This window comes from Catharus ustulatus, chromosome 7, assembly GCF_009819885.2.
Source record: "Catharus ustulatus isolate bCatUst1 chromosome 7, bCatUst1.pri.v2, whole genome shotgun sequence".
In the NCBI taxonomy this organism is placed as follows: Eukaryota; Metazoa; Chordata; class Aves; order Passeriformes; family Turdidae; genus Catharus; species Catharus ustulatus.
Window position 1 is genome coordinate 2,953,967 of NC_046227.1, and position 16,701 is coordinate 2,970,667.

A 16,701-nucleotide genomic window follows, 5' to 3' on the forward strand; every position below is an offset into this window, starting at 1 on the left:
ACTCCCTGAGTACATGCCAGTGACAGCCATGCCACACCGTCAAGGGTCTCTGTAGTGCATGGGCTGAAGGCGAGCTGGAAACTGGTTCTTGCATGAAATCCTGTTGTGTTTGAAAGTCCTGAGGCTGTAAATCCTTCGACACCAGTAGAAGTAGAGTCATAGGAAATTAGTGATATACCCTCTCCCCTCCTGTGTGTGCATGTATGGATTCTAGATGAGATTACTTTTCCATCTGTAAGCTGCTGTATGGCAACTTTAAACCTCTCTTGGCACCACATCTGTAATACAAAATCCAGCTGTTAGAAGCACATTACTGAAACTTGCTACCTTGTTTTTAAATTAGCCCCGTGGGGTACATTTAACATATCAGGAATTGCTAAGAGGTTAAAGCAGCCTGACAGCAGTGCAGACACATTTTTCTCCTAACTGTAGTAGAACCAAATGTAGTTTAAAAGTCTGTTTGCATGAGTCTGATGCTGTAGTCTGTTGTGCATGAGATACTTTCTCTGGTGATTGATTCCCTGAGCAGACATCTTGATGGATGTGAATCTGAGAACTGAGGTCAGTTTGTTCTTTGCTGTGTAGCTGTGCCTCCTCCCACGGACCTGCGCTTCACCAACGTGGGGCCTGACACCATGAGGGTGACTTGGACTGCCCCGACCTCCATCGTGCTGAGCGGTTTCCTGGTGCGCTACTCCCCTGCCAGGAAGGAGGAAGATGTTGCAGAGGTGACAGTCTCACCCTCAGACAACATGGTCATCTTAACAAGTAAGTGGGTTACCTGCAGAAGTCAAACATAAGAAGCCCCTCATCATAAAATTGTAAGATTACTAAGAGAAAACACCTCCAAGGTTGTTGAGTTGAAGCATCAACCCAGCACCACCGTGCTCACCACCAAGTGGCAATCCACACACCCCCTGAACACTTTCAGAGGTGGTGACTCCACACCTGACCAACCTTTCAGTGAAGAGATTTTTCCTGATATCCAACCTCCTCAACCTCTCCTAGTGCAGCTTGTCTTTTCTTGTCCCATCACTTGTTACCTGGGAGAAGAGACTGACCTCCACCTTGCTACAACCTCCTTTCAAGTAGTTGTAGAGTGTGAGAATGTCCATGACACAAGATGAGGCAAAAAAAAAAAATTAAGTGTGGCTGGCCAAATTCTCAGCTGATCTAAAGTGACAAGTAACCTCATACAAATTCACACCAAATAGGGTTTGGCCTCTAGCTTTACCCAAGTTAAAGCCAAACCACAGGCAAGTTTTTTCCTATCAATCCAAGGACAGTGATGAATCAGGCTATGAGGCAATTGCATTGATTTGCAGCCTGGTTAGGCATTAACAGTAAATACATGTTGTTTGCCTGGTTTGCCAATAGTGTCAAGGACTTGCAGTGCAGAGGTTCAGGGAGAGGATCAGAATATGCAAAAGGTCATTTGACTTTGTAATCTCAGACCAGAAAACATATCCTGTTTTGGAACCTTACAGGACATGGCAGCAAAATGTGGGAAATTTCCAAAAGCTGATGTTAATTTTTGGGGTAAAAGTTGTGTTGGATTTATAGTTGGTTTTTTTTTTTCCTCTCTCTGAGAATCTGGTTGGTTAGGTGAGAGACAAGACCTGTTTTCAGAATAAAGAACTAAATCTAGAGCTTGTCTGGGTTAGAACAGCTGTGTTAGAAACCCTTGGCCCTATTTCAGCTTAGATCAGCTACAGTTTTGGCCTAGTGCATAACTAAACTAGTAGATAACTAGAAGGGACCCTGTAAAAAGTAATTGCTTCTAGTCAATCTCCACAAACTAATGAAGCAATGACATAGGATATCATGCTCCTTCAGGCTGCAAGGAGCCATAATGCCACAAAAATAACTGATTTAAACTTTTGATTGTCCTGGAGGCTCAGACCTTCCATCAACCAAAACTTGATTGTCTCCTAAGAAACACAGATAAAATTGTGGAGGTTGATTAACTTCTTGATGTAAGCAAAGAAACATGCCCAAATTCCTGTTCTTCAACTCCACAGACCTGCTCCCTGGCACTGAATATCTGGTGAAAGTCTACAGCGTTGCTGAGCAGCATGAGAGTGCACCTTTGTATGGAATCCAGAAAACAGGTACTTGGATGCACATGTGATTAGTGCCAATCCTTTAAGAATTCATTAATGGGGCTTAATTGTTTTTCCCCCTGTGATGATGCCAAGAGCTTGGTTGAGCTCAGCCTTGTGTCTGTTGAACCACACAGGCCTGGATTCCCCAGCTGGTCTCGCCTTCTTGGCTGTAACCGCAAACTCCTTCTCAGTGGTTAATACCATCCTTTAAGAATTAATTAATGGCATGTATTTTTTTTTTTTCCCTGTGATGATGCTAAGCAGCTTGGTTGAGCTCAGCCTTGTGTCTCTTGAACCACACAGGTCTGGATTCCCCCACTGGCCTGGACTTCTCGGATATAACTGCGAACTCCTTCACGGTCCACTGGATCGCTCCTCGTGCCACCATCACGGGCTACAGGATCCGCTACCAGCCCGAGCAGGGCGGGGTCCGGCCCAAGGAGGAACGTGTGCCCCCCTCCAGGAACTCCATCACCCTCACCAACCTGCTGCCAGGCACTGAGTACGTGGTCAGCATCATCGCTGTCAATGGCAGGGAGGAGAGCCTGCCCTTGGTTGGCCAGCAAACAACAGGTGAGCCTGGAGGGAATGCTGGGTTTGGAGTGTTCTCTAGCAAAGTAGTTGCTGTTAAATCACATCTCCCCTACCAGCTTCACTCATGAGGAAATGCCTATGTACTGAGGTAGGGCTTGATTTAAAAATAGGTGGGAGGACCCATGCTGCTTTCAGGTGTTTCAGAGGCCAGCAGAACTATTGTCATTAAATCCAGTCCAGTGCCATGTGGTTTTTAACCAGATACATCTCTTTGGAGAGGAATATGCCCTGAGCCAAAAGACGCACGGATGAGTAGCACAGGAGCATGGTATAAGTGGAGTATGTAGCTGATGTACAACTGTGTTTAAACTCCCTTCTCAATTCTCTGTTTTTCTAGTGTCTGATGTTCCAAGGGACCTGGAAGTCACCCCTACCAGTCCAACTAGCCTCAAGATTTCCTGGGATGCTCCTGCAGTGACAGTGAGATACTACCGGATCACTTACGGTGAAACAGGTGAGGGCAGGTTGCTGCAGCTGGTCACAGACCAGAAACTCTGTTCTGAGGCCATTAGAAAGCAAAGGCACCTTAGGCTGTAGCAGACATATTGGTGCCTTTTTTAAAAAAGAGCAAATCGTATTTTGTCAACCTAAAAGAAAGAGCATCTGGAGTTTTGCAATAATTTTAGGAGTGGTTCTGTGTACATATTTCATTCTTTTCCTTGAAATGGCCAAAACAACCTTGATCCACCAATCACTGAAATCAGCAGGGTCTTCAGCTTGGTGCATACAAGATTGTCCTGGATTTTGTAGAGATTTTAAATGTATGCTTTACAGAACCATCACGTTTCTTTCTTAACCTACTCTTCCTAGGTGGAAGCAGCCCAGTACAGGAGTTCACAGTACCTGGCACTGTGTCTACTGCCACCATCACTGGCATCAAGCCTGGTGTTGAATACACCATCACTGTGTATGCTGTAACTGGCCGTGGAGACAGCCCTGCCAGCAGCAAGCCAGTCACTGTCACCTACAGAACAGGTGAGACCTGATGGAACCAAACAAGACAAAACCCCCACAGCTTTGTGTTGGCTTTCCCCCATAAATGTGTATCACTGATCCCCAGTTTCTTTTAGAAGCCGTGGGCTCCAAGGCCATCAGTTTCAGTGAAGCTTTGTGTCCTGGTGGCCCAGCATGATAACTGATATGGCCCAGAAGGACTTGGAGAAGGGATACCCTGTGGAGTCCAGATGGGGATAAAAGCAATGCTCAACTGCTCATTGCAGAGTGGAAATCCTGTTGGGCTCTCATAACGTGGGGTCACTGCTGGCTTAACTCCAGTGCTTCACTGTCAGATTGGGATCCTGATGAGACCTAACTTTCTAATGCCAACACTGTTGTCTCACTCCTGATTTGGATGTAACCTAATCCTACACCTGCTGCAGCTGCAGATAAAGGCATTTAGTAGCCTTTAAAACAACAAAAATCCTCAACTAACATTGATATGAGATCACTCACCCACACATCATGGTTAAGGCTTTTTTGCTCTGGGCTAGCATGAGAGACAAATAAATAGCAACGTGTGTTTTTTCTTCCAAGCCATGCAGAATAAAATTCAGCCAGGACACAGCAGTGGGGGGATGGTTTCCTGTACCAACATACTGAGAAAAATGATTTTTGTTGCCCAGAAATAGACACACCATCCCAGATGCAAGTCACTGATGTCCAGGACAACAGTATCAGCATCAGATGGCTCCCTTCAACATCCCCAGTCACAGGGTATCGTGTGACTGCTGCCCCCAAGGACGGACGTGGGCCCTCAAAAACGAAAAATGTCCCTGCAGGTAAGAGTCATGGCATCCTTCACTGGATCTGTAAAGAATGCAAGATGTGACCACTGAAATCCTGCTCTGCTTGTACCCTTTTTTTGCCATCCTGCTGATTTTCAGTTCTGTCTTATCCAGGACAGATGAGCTAAGGCATATTTTTGCCCCCAAAGCTTCATATTTCTTTGACACCAGTGTATTGCAAAAGTTTGTTCTTGGCAGCCTCAGTGTGCGTGAAGAGCACCTGCATTTCAAAGATTTCATTTGATTTTCTAGCATCCAGCAAAACTTGCTCTGAAATCCTTCTGGAAGTCCTATAGCATGACTCTTAGTCACAGCATGGGTTCTGTCACATACACTGCAGGTCTGTAGTGTAGTACCTGTAGATCCTGTGAGCTGTGTCAGCTCTCAGGAAAACTGCATTTTGTGGGATCATCAGAGCACTTGGGAATGCTTGTGATGCAGCTGAGTTGATGATCAGTATTACCCTAAAAAATGATGAAAGCTGGCTTCCCTGTACTTTGTTCTGCCCACTGTGCTAACCTGCCCTTTCAGCTGTGGAGTCTTGGAGCAGGTACAAATTGCAGTTGAGCACTGCCAGAGAAGCATGGTGCAATTTAAAGGCAATTTTAATTTGTCAGTCCCACCTTGTTTTAATGACATTTATGGCAACAGACAGGCCATTCATTCAAGGCTACTTTGAGGGCAGTTCTCTGCAATTTTTGTGCTGTTCTTTCTGACTGATGGTGTTCTTTCCTGCCAGATCAAACTCAAGTCACTATTGAAGGTCTGCAGCCCACAGTGGAGTACGTGGTCAGTGTCATTGCTCAGAATCAGAACGGGGAGAGCCAGCCCTTGGTTCAGACAGCTGTCACCAGTACGTATTTCACTTCATGGGAACAAACATGTGTTTTCTAGTGATGTCTGAACCTACCACCACCTTCCCAGGGAAAGCAAAAGCCAGGGTCTCCAGGAGAGTGTGAGGTGGTCTGCCCTGTGAGAAGTACCATGCACCTTAACTGCAGATGCTGGCAAAACCACAGTCCCTCTGCCTCAAACTCTGCCAAAATGCAATTTCCTGCCCCCTGAAAGTGCTGCGCTTCTTATTTTCTTTCACTAAAGCCACAAAGTCCTTTGGGGTTTTGTTTGCCATCAATCAATGGATAAAATGTGCCAGGATCTCCTCTGTGTGCAGCTAGGTGGCAAAGGTGATTGCTGTTAAGGGACCGGACTGGGCTTGGGAGCACTTGCCCTGTGAGAGGGAGTAAGGGAATCCACATGGGTTATACCAAGAGATTGGGATGAAGCACTCCAAAAGAAAAATGATTGCAGGACTGAGGTGCCGTGTACAAAACAGCAGTCATGCTCTGGTCACAGAGGGGACACAAGAGGGACCTTGGAACTGTTTGAGGGAAAGTGCTTTTGAGGGATACCTCTGGGATAGGGATTTATGTGATTCTTATCCCCCTGCTCAAGCTTGTATTCAAAACTATGACAGCCCCAAACACTGCAGAGAACTTCTGCAGAGCTTTGCAGAGATGAGTGAAGAGCCCACATTCAAACTAACAAATTCCTGGACAAAAATCACCTTTGCCATTTAGAAAATTGAGGACTAAAACAATGTGGCAAATGATGAAGCCTTTTAGAAAAGCATGATTTTGATCCAATATAAAAATCATATGCTATATCTTCCCATTTTATATAACAAATGGCTGTATTTCTGTGATAGCCACTCCAGACTTCTGAGCAACAATGCTCACTTCCCCTGCTCTGATCTCCCACCTTGCCAGGCAAATCCTGTGAGCTGGTTTAATTGGGAGGTGTGCATATCACCCAGTTGCATCTGTGGACATTCCCTGTGCACTCAATACAAAACTGAAAAGTTTGTTTCTAACTGATTTTACAGTATCATATGCTGAGTAATTTTGCTTTCTTGATGAGTGTGTTAATTGGATATTAATTTATGAAAGAAAATAGTGGGATGGATTCTCCTTGGACTGGCACTTTGCACAGCAGCTCACAGTATTGAACAGCAAGTACCAAACTTATAAACTTGGGTTTCAAAGAACCCAAACTTACAGAGCCAGGTGGGTTCTCTGGCTGCCTTTGGCTCTAGCAACCATTTACATGGGAGAAATGGGTCTTAACATTCCCATTTCTTTTTTTCTCTTGTCCACTTTTAAGGCAGCTTAATGCTACTAGAGTTGTGTGAAAAGGGTTTTGGTGCCGTGGGGACTCAAAAATAGGTGAGATTTGGTGTCCTGGCTGCTTTGAGTTGGTTACAACAAAGCCAAGATTGCCTTCCTGCTGCCTGGCACCTGCAAACTCAGGCTTAGGGATGTAAGCATGTGTGCAAGGTGCAGCACAGAGGAGAATCCATTGCCCCCTTGCCACGCCGAACTGAAAACCGCTTTGCATGTAATGGAAATGCTTTTTATTTTCCTCACCCACAACCTGCTTTTTATCACTTAACCTCTTCCCGTTAATTTGCCTAACAGACATTGACCGCCCTAAAGGACTAACATTCACTGAGGTGGATGTTGATTCCATCAAAATTGCTTGGGAAAGCCCTCAGGGGCAAGTCACCAGGTACAGGGTGACCTACTCAAGCCCTGAGGATGGAATCCATGAGCTATTGCCGGCCCCAGGTGGCGAAGAAGACACTGCTGAGCTGCATGGCCTCAGGCCAGGTTCTGAGTACACTATCAATATCGTTGCCATTTACGATGACATGGAGAGCCTGCCCCTCACTGGGACCCAGTCCACAGGTACAGCTCCACCACCCCCAGCAGGCCATGGCAGCAGCCCCGAGGGGTAAAGTGTGCTTCCATGTGCAGCTGGTGCTGCGCGCCGGGACAGCCCCAGGGGCAGCCCAGGGGATGGGATTGCTCCTGAGGGATGACTTAGCTGGGGCCAGAGAGCTGCCTGCCAGCAGAGGCAACCTGCATACACATCAGGGAAGGCAGGCAAGAGAGCAGGAGTGCAGGAGCAGATCCTAGAGAAAGGAGGGAGTGGTGTCTGGTGGTGTCTTGTCCCAGCTCAAGGAGCCTGATCCATGGTGAGCACTCTCACAACGCTCTTGTCTTACCTTCAAGGTTTGAGGTACCTGAAAGCACAGGTAGTGACCAACAGCAGAGATGAGGGCAGCTTTCATGCCATAGGGACCTTGCTGTTGGAACCAAAGATCAGCAGGAAGGGCTGGGAGATTGCTGAACCCTCAGGTCTCACAGAGCCTGCAGATCCCTCACTGGCACTGCCCTAGGCACCACAGCCCACTGCATGCCCACACCCTGCACCCCCATCACCTCCACAGGAGAGTCCCTTCTGTGCCAGGCTGATGCAGCTACAATTCCATGCATTGAAAATTCCTTGATGAAAAAGGAAAATTATTGCAAGGAATGAGCTGAACATTGCTTCCAGCAATATGGGATCCATTGCAAGCTTCCAGCATTACCAGATGTGACTTTATTACAAAGGCAGGTAGCACCTGTGTAATAAAGGTATCTCATTCATTTGTGGCTGAGAAGTTGGCACTTTAATTCCAGGGGTGGAATGAATTCAGTGGGTCCTAGTGTATAGATCTGCTGTGCTAAACTGGAGCCAAGTGATGTAATGATGGAACTGGCTGACTACCTGCCAGAAATGCAAATACAATACTTTTTCAAACCCACCCTCTGTGGTTTACCTTTTGTGGGCTGTTCAAAAATGGATTTGAAGTCATTCAAGAATTTCCACTGACTCTCATGGGCTTCAGATTGAGCTCTGAGCAAAGCCAGAAGGAAGAATTATCCTGTATTTCCACTTTGTAAAACTGGAAAGCTTTGACAGCAATGTGCCACAGTGGACACTGTGCTCAGGTATATCTTTGCTTTGTTTACAGCCCCAGGCTTACCAACAGTAAGGCAAGAAAATATTTCAATGGGCACTCCTTTTTTTAGGCAAGCATTTGTTTGTAAGGATAGTGGGTGTGTTAGCTCCTGAACAGGCCCTTGTGTAATGAGCCTTATGGCCACCACAGCTCTGCTTTTCCATTGCCTTGCTCGCTGTGTAAGTGGCTGTAAAATGCTTCCCCTCTCCATTTGCAGTGTTTTTATATATTCTCTGCAATTCCTGAGCCTGCTTCCCTACTTACTTGTGTAAATCATCCATTGTATTTCTGAAATGAACAGACAGGGGCCAGTGGAGCAGGGCTAAACCAGGAGCTGTGTGATGAAAAACAGAGACTGGTAGAATAATTAAAACAGACTGGCCTACTAGAGATGTAAGCACCTTCCTAAGCCTTTACCTTTTATCATAGCAAATGTCATTGCTTACTGAACTTCAGGGTTGAAGCCTCACTATCTCCTTATTTCTGCTGTAAAGTGTTACTGTAGGTTTGAGAATCTCCTCCTGAATAACATGTCCCCTCCCACAGTGCTTTAATGCCTGTGTTTGCACAAGGCACTCCACTTTCCTGGCCTAAACCTGTCATGTGTTCAGGAGAGAATATTGTCTTATCCAAGACTGTCTTTTTTTTAAAGTAACTGTGCCAATCTGGATTTTTGCAGCAATTCCACCTCCCACAAACCTGAGGTTTACTCAGGTGACTCCCACCAGTCTCACCATCAACTGGAATGCACCCAACGTTCGCCTCACCGGCTACAGGGTCAGAGTGAACCCCAAAGAAAAGACTGGTCCTATGAAAGAAATCAACCTTTCTCCAGACAGCACATCCGCAGTCGTGTCTGGCTTGATGGTAACTTTTTTCTTTGTGTTGTGGGAAGGAGATTTTTTAAGAAATTTCAGATTGCTATGTCAGGAGCTTCAGTTGGAGCAGATCATTACAGCTCCTAAGGGGTCTGGCTCTGAAGCTCATGGCAAGTCAGACTGCAGCTACTCAATACTGTAGCTTTTTTAAAACGCAAGTATTTGGCCTGCTGAAGCTGCATTCTACCCCCTTCCTCATCTAGCACAGAGAGACTGGATGCCTAATCAAATGCAGATTACCTAGTTCACAATCAAAAGTAGCCCAGCAAAATGCTTTTACTCATCTTTCACAAAAGAGGTCAGATAAAGTGATCTAACGCAGAGATTTCAAGCTGTGATATGGGAGCTCTGGCAGTCTATTGCCTATTTTTAAGATATCTGCAAAATAGAAGTTAAAAATGCAAGCCTTTTGTGAGTAGGCTAAAATTTGCTATTAGCCATCTTCTCCACTGGAAACATTTCAGGAGTTCCTGAACTGGAGAAGGCTGAGAATAACTGCTTTTATGATTCCTGTGATCGTAAAAAGCTACTGATCTGTTTTTAAGGAGTTTTATGAATAATTTTCCAAAATGAGCCTTAAAAACATTCTAATCTAAGTGGACCCATGGTCTGATGCAGCCAAGGACAAAACCCTCCATGCTGTTACTTTCACAATTCTCTTTTATTCACATTATTTTATTCTTTATCATAGCAAATGGCATCCATTAACCCTGGGAAAAATAGGAGGGAAATTAGTTTCTCTGAAGAATCAGCTTTGAAGCACAGGTTCTAAAATGAGTGGTGATAAATAAGCTTCTTCCAGGATTTCTTCTGCTCCCAAATGTGCACATGTGCACAGTGTCCATGCCTACTCTTTTATTATAGCTGGAAATAATTAGAATTATCCCATCAATCCTTCCCTGATTTATTTTGAGGTTTCATTAAGTGGTGACTGAGAAACATGGCTCCACCCAACACTGACTGAGGGCAGGAGTGTTTCCCCCTGTGCTGGGTCCTGCTCATGATGTGGTATAACTGTCCACTCTAGGTAGCAACCAAGTATGAAGTGAGTGTGTATGCCCTGAAGGACTCCCTGACCAGCAGACCAGCCCAGGGGGTGGTCACAACTCTTGAAAGTAAGTGGTGGCCCTCCCCAAATGACCACTCAGTGCTGTTTGGGCACAGAGGCCAGGAGCCTGCTCCATCCCAGGCTTCAGCAGCACTTGGCTGATGAGATTCCCAGTCCCCACTGTGCTGACAGAACCCCTTTCCTTGTGGTGCAGATGTGAGTCCCCCTCGCAGGCCCCGGGTGACAGATGTCACTGAGACAACCATCACCATTACCTGGAGGACCAAGACTGAGACCATCACTGGCTTCCTGGTGGAAGCTGTCCCTGCAGGTGGCCAGAACCCCATCCAGAGGACCATCAGCCCTGAATTCAGGAGTTACACTATCACTGGTAGGTGAGGGCTTCTGCAGTTGCAGGGTCATATCAGAAAATACACTGGGTTCTTGTTTTGGAATTGAATATCCTTGATGAGAAATACTACAGGAATAAAAGGTGGGAAAAAATATCCAAGGCATCAAGACTAGGCTCCAAGAAGAGGTTGTTGAAAGACCTGATGGCCGTCTTAGCTAACATTTGTGTTTCACCTTTGTTTTAGGCTTGCAGCCGGGTACTGACTACAAGATCTACCTGTACACTCTGAACGAGAACGCACGCAGCTCCCCAGTGGTACTGGATGCCTCCACTGGTAATGATCTTGTCTGACCTTTTTGCTCATGTTAACACACAGTAGTCACGTGTGGCCAGTTAGGAGTTGTCTGTATCTGATCACATTTAATATTCCCTGTGGCTTACAGCAGTAGGTTTGAGAAGGGTGTCAGTCAGGTGAAGAATATGCTGGTCTTTTCTGCATTTGACTTGGTAAACCCTTTTGTTTCCACCCAGCTATCGATGCTCCTTCTAACCTGCACTTCCTTACAACCACGAGCAACTCCCTGCTGGTCACCTGGCAGCCTCCCCGAGCCAAGATCACTGGCTACATCATCAGATATGAGAAACCTGGCTCACCAGTCAAGGAGGTCCTGCCTCGCCCCCGGCCCGGCACCACCGAGGCTACCATCACTGGTAACCCTGTTTTGTCTGGGAGCTCTTCACCTGAAACACTTGAATTTCAAGGGAGACAGTGGGGGAAGGCCTAATTATAAATTGTGTTGATGATTAGCTAGTAGACAGAGAAAATTGTGTTCCTTTATTGTGAGTTCCAGTACTAGAGAGTAGTGCTATAAGCACACCTGTCCTACAAACACGTTCCACTTCACTGATCAGAGCAACCACCACATATGAACAGTTCAGTTCTTGTTTCCACTGTCACCACTACTGCTGTCCTTTCAAGGAAGAAAAGCCCCTGATTCTGGCACCCCACCAGTCACACGTGCTAAAGATCTCTTATGTTTGGGTCCATGATCCCAGCTGACATGGTCAGACTGCAAACTTGCTCTGAGGAGCAGGAGGTTGAACTCTCTTCACTGTCCTGAAAACCTCAGGTGTGAAATGCACATACCTGATATTGTAGCTATACCTACCTCTCATGCTCCCTTCTCACACATAATCGTAAAAGAAAAGCAACTCATAAGTCTCAGATAGTTCTGTGTCCTTCCTTCCTCCTTAGGTTTGGAACCTGGCACTGAATACATCATCTACATCATTGCTGTGAAGAACAATCAGAAGAGTGAACCACTGGTTGGCAGAAAAAGGACAGGTAAACAAAGCTCTGGATTGTTGTGTGCCAACAGGAGATTTTCATTTCCAAGGAGGCAGGACACTTCTAAATTCGTATTAATCACATTTACTGGTGTTTGAACACTAGCAACAGAGCAGTGTACTTGATGCTGGATTCTTGCTTGGGTACCTAATGGATAATTAAGTCAGGGTTAACATTACTGTCTGACACTTGATGGCATCAAATGTAGAATCCATTCAATTTGTTGCCTGTTGCATTCCTCTTACTTTGCAGCTTTCACAGTACAAGATTGAGATACCTCCAGCAAGCAGAATACCAGCTGGAGATCCAAATATGATCAAGGAGCAAGTTTCTTCCTGCTCACCAGTGATTCTTCTTAAATTAACCTGCAACTATCTCTTATAGTAATTCCTTCTCAATTTGAGCAGTGCTGGTGGCTTCTTTGGGTTGCAGTGTTCAAAAGTATCACTCAGCTGTTTGAAAATTTCATACCAACACATTTCTTGTGAAATCACTGCAAGGTCATAAAGGTGTTGCATCTTGGGGTAACTGCTAATATTTATGGCCTCTAACCTTCCTTTGGCCAGATGAGCTCCCCACGTTGATCAGCAGACCACACCCCAACCAGCCCGACATCCTGGACGTGCCTTCCATCGACGAGGAGACCCCTTACCTCACCAACAATAGGTATGACAATGGCAATGGGATCCAGCTGCCAGGCTCCTCGGGGCACCCTCAGACCGTGGGACACCAGGGCCAGCAAGTCTTCCTCGAGGAGCACGGCTACAGGCGGCCTGGACCCACCACAGCCACCCCCCTGAGGCCGGGATCCAGGCGCCCGCTGCCCAGCGTGGATGAAGCCATCGAGATCCCGGGCTACCAGGTGCCCATCATCGTGGAGCCCTCGTACCCGCACTCCCGCGGGCCCCGGCGCAACGACACGGGCCAGGAGGCGCTTTCTCACACCACCATCTCCTGGAGACCACTGCTGGAGAGCTCTGAGTACATCATCTCCTGCCAGCCCGTCAGCCAGGACGAGGACACGCTGCAGGTAACTGTCCCAGCAGACTGTGTTCTCATGGAAGACAGGTTGTAAGGATTGTGCACAAGGCAATTTTCCTCAATGAATTACAGCTGCACTGATTGCTGAGAAGTGGAGACAGCCTTGCCTGTCCAACGAGTTATAAAAGAGTGGGTCAGCTGGTTAAGAGTAAGTTGCAGTTGGAGCTTGAAACTCAGAGTGTTGCTGCAGTTAGTTTGGGCTGGAGTGTGCTGGCAGTGCTGTGAGGAGGAAGGGACTTGTGGTTGTGCAAGGGACACACAAGTTGAGAAGATGCTGTGTGAGGGACAGACAGGGTTAGGTGGCCAGTTAAGGGGCAGCTTGGGGTTAGCCAGTCATGCAGAAGGAAACTTGTAGAGAGGAGAGAAGGAGTCAGCAGAGCTGCCTATGAGGAAAGGAGTCAGTGCTGTGTGGAATTGCCTGAGAGAAGTCTAAGGAGAGAAGGCATGAAAAGCTTTTATTAAAAGACTGATGTTGGTGCCAGTCATGTCCATCTTGACATAATTACTACAGGGTGTAGCCTCACCTGGGGCAGCAGAGTCTCTCAGGGCCCCAGTCCCTTTGCTGTGCTGAGGGAGCAGCAGGAATTAGCCTGGAGTCTGTTTAACACACAGCTGAGATCAGGATGGGTGAAAGCCTCCCTCATGTCCTTTATGGAAAAACCTTCAGGATAAAACTGCAAAACCAGAAAACTTTGAAATGCTGTCAGCAGTGACATTTCACCTGGGAAGGGGGCAGCATGTTGAGTAGGAGTTTCAAAGATGGAGGTACTGCTTCTCCAAGCTACAACACTCTTCCTATGTCTCCCTTGGTTTCCTTGAAATGGCAAAACTAACCCCCCATGATCCATAGCCCAGAGTAGCCAAGTCTAACTTGGTATTGTTGGAAGTTGTCAGAGTATCTAAGGGGAGTGGTCTGGTTCCATCATGTATAGGGGTCATCCTAAACATCCTGTCTTTCTTATGAGAGAGGTAACACTTAAAGGGTATTCCCTCCCACCTTTCTGGTGACCTGGCCTTGTCTCTTGTTGCAGTTCAGGGTTCCTGGCACTTCCTCTAGTGCCACACTCAAGGGTCTTACAAGAGGGGCCACCTACAACATCATAGTGGAAGCCCTGAAGGATCACCGGAGGCAGAAGGTGCTGGAGGAGGTGGTCACAGTTGGCAATACTGGTAAGGAATAGCCTTAGGAAGTCTGGCTGAACCTGTGCAGCCCCTGCCTCATTTCCCTTACTCACGGTAACCTACCTGGTGCCCAAACTTGACAACAGGTCAGAAAGGAAACTTCTGACAAGGACAGTTCATAGCAGGATACTGGGACAAGTCATTTGTGAGGTCCTGTGGTTTTGGATAACTGACACACACTGATGGTGGGATGAGAAGCTGTCCTGAGCTGCTGTGTAAACACAGAGAAAAGTGCTTTGAGGCTCCAGACACGCCACAATGCCCCAAGAGAGATCTGGTATTTGCTGTGCTCCAAGGGAGTCACAATCACTGGTACCTTGTATCTGTCATAGACTGGACCATCAGCTCTTAACCCTGATGAGAGGGTTAAAGCACCCACCAGCCAAGGCACACACCAAAAGTGACAAATCACTGCCCTACAACAGGGTCTGCTCTCCTTCTCCCATCCCCCTGCCATGACCCACAACCCCAAAAAAGTGTATGTGCAGCTACCAACCCTCCACTGTTCCTCAGCATCTTGCAGCACATTCTGTCCTGAAAACAGGCAGAGTCGGGTTGTTGCTCACCAGCAGCAAATTCAAAACCTCACACTTGCTTGAAACTTGGCAAATCAAAATGAAAATAGCCTTCATGTCAGTTTTTTTATCATTCAACTGCTCTGACACATGCAAATGGAAAATAAATCACAGGAGCTGGGCTGCTGACAACTATCAAGTATATGCCCATGGGGTAGCTCCATTACTGAAGGATATTACAAGAAGAAAAAGTGTGTTCACTGAAAATCATTCTGTCTTTCAGCAGTTGCCATTGCTGTGTGTGATGCCTGTTTCTTCTCTTTTTGTTGCAGTGTCTGAAGGATTAAACCAGCCAGCTGACGACACCTGCTTTGATACTTACACTGGCTCCTTCTATTCCATTGGCGAGGAATGGGAGCGCTTATCTGAAACTGGCTTTAAGCTCTGGTGCCAGTGTTTAGGCTTTGGCAGTGGCCATTTCAGATGTGACTCTTCTAGTGAGTAGCTTGCTGTTAACCATCCCCACTCTCCCCCAGCACCAGTGCCATGTTTGACAGAATCAGCCTGCTCCAAACATGATGCAAATGAAGGCAGGATCTGAAGTCCTTAAACCAAAGCGGTGTTTTGCATCATGAGAAGTGATGGAAAACTTCTCAGAGCTGTGCAGCTAATCTAGAATTGCCATCAGCAACAATCAATATTGCATTGATAAGAGGCTTTTTTACCTTGCCAGACATGTCTAGGTAATATGGGAAAGTGTGAATTTCAATGGGTATTACAGCCAGTGCTGGTATTACAATAAATCTGATCTGCATTGCAGGCAGCCTTTGCAAAGCAGCTTGCAAAACCAGTTTTCTAATTTTCTAACACTTCTGCCCAGGGCATTAAGTTTTATTCTTTGCAGAGCTGTGGTTTACATGGAAAAATATCCAACTTGACGTAAGGGAATGGAACAAAAGTCTGTGATTGAGCAGTTTAACACAACACATACCCAGCTAATTGAAATTAGGCTTTTAAATTGTGAAATAAGCTCAGCAAAGAGTATTTTTGCAATTTGCATGGATTCAGAGGAGTCTATGTAAAGGCACCTCATTTTACAGCAAAAGATGCTTATTTTACAGGATTAATATTTATATTTCATTATTTGATACACATGGCTTACCCATTGTGTCTTATGAGATTGTGGTAAATTTTATGCTGGGTATTAGCACAAAAAAGAGCATTTAAATATTTTTTCTCCTTTCCTGCCCCACATCTATTAAATTCCTTTTCATTTCTTTTCACCTCCTATGAACCAGACCTCCTCTCCCCACTCTGTGTCACATCTGACTTTTTTCCCCCCAAGAACTTTTACACATTTCCCAGAGCTGAAACAGCCTTCAGCTGTTAAAAATTGCAGGAGCTGAACCCATTTCCTCCTTGGGACTTAGATGAGCTGAGAAGATTCTTTTTCCTGCCTTTCCTGAGACAATGCCAAGTTGTTTTCCTCCTGCTGCATGTGGAATAATCCTGATTCTTGTTCCTCTGCCTTCTCCAGAGTGGTGCCATGACAATGGAGTTAACTACAAGATTGGGGAGAAGTGGGACAGGCAAGGAGAGAATGGTCAGATGATGAGCTGCACCTGCCTTGGGAATGGAAAAGGAGAATTCAAGTGTGAACCTCGTAAGTGTGTTTGTGCTGTTAGTCTGAGTCTCATTCAGGAAGTCTCAACATCTCAGCTCTGTCCTGCCAGGGGGACAAGAATATTACCAGTGTGTCAGATTCAGGCTGAACTGGTGACAGCTTCAGTCTGTTCTCACAAGAGATGAAGCCATAATTCTCACATTCCTGAGCCTGAAAAGAAGAAAACCTTTTGTTAGTCAGGTCAGAGCACACCGAGCACCTGTCTGCCTCTGGCCCTGGAGCTGTACACCAGGGACAGGGACATATCACTGGGACATGTCACTGCTCTCAGAGGGGTGGATTTCTGCAGGGCCTGTCACCTCAGGCTCCTCTGGCCTTCACACTGT

At 46.3% G+C, this 16,701-nt stretch overlaps 1 protein-coding gene across 4 annotated transcripts in view; it reads left to right on the top strand.

Annotated features, from left to right (window-relative positions):
- FN1 (fibronectin 1) overlaps positions 1–16,701 on the top strand; it is a 52,252-nt gene that overhangs the window by 32,872 nt on the left and 2,679 nt on the right. For 2 of the 4 annotated variants that reach the window (XM_033064603.2, XM_033064605.1), the window contains 18 exons: positions 586–768; positions 2,022–2,111; positions 2,409–2,678; positions 3,037–3,153; positions 3,510–3,674; positions 4,322–4,477; positions 5,223–5,336; positions 6,958–7,227; positions 9,007–9,194; positions 10,233–10,320; positions 10,468–10,644; positions 10,850–10,939; positions 11,137–11,316; positions 11,861–11,950; positions 12,520–12,983; positions 14,026–14,164; positions 15,024–15,188; positions 16,229–16,354. In XM_033064603.2, the coding sequence (XP_032920494.1) occupies positions 586–768; positions 2,022–2,111; positions 2,409–2,678; positions 3,037–3,153; positions 3,510–3,674; positions 4,322–4,477; positions 5,223–5,336; positions 6,958–7,227; positions 9,007–9,194; positions 10,233–10,320; positions 10,468–10,644; positions 10,850–10,939; positions 11,137–11,316; positions 11,861–11,950; positions 12,520–12,983; positions 14,026–14,164; positions 15,024–15,188; positions 16,229–16,354 (3,072 nt within the window). The remainder of the gene's footprint in view (positions 1–585; positions 769–2,021; positions 2,112–2,408; positions 2,679–3,036; positions 3,154–3,509; positions 3,675–4,321; positions 4,478–5,222; positions 5,337–6,957; positions 7,228–9,006; positions 9,195–10,232; positions 10,321–10,467; positions 10,645–10,849; positions 10,940–11,136; positions 11,317–11,860; positions 11,951–12,519; positions 12,984–14,025; positions 14,165–15,023; positions 15,189–16,228; positions 16,355–16,701) is intronic. The other 2 variants (XM_033064604.1, XM_033064606.1) reach the window with 1 other exon arrangement.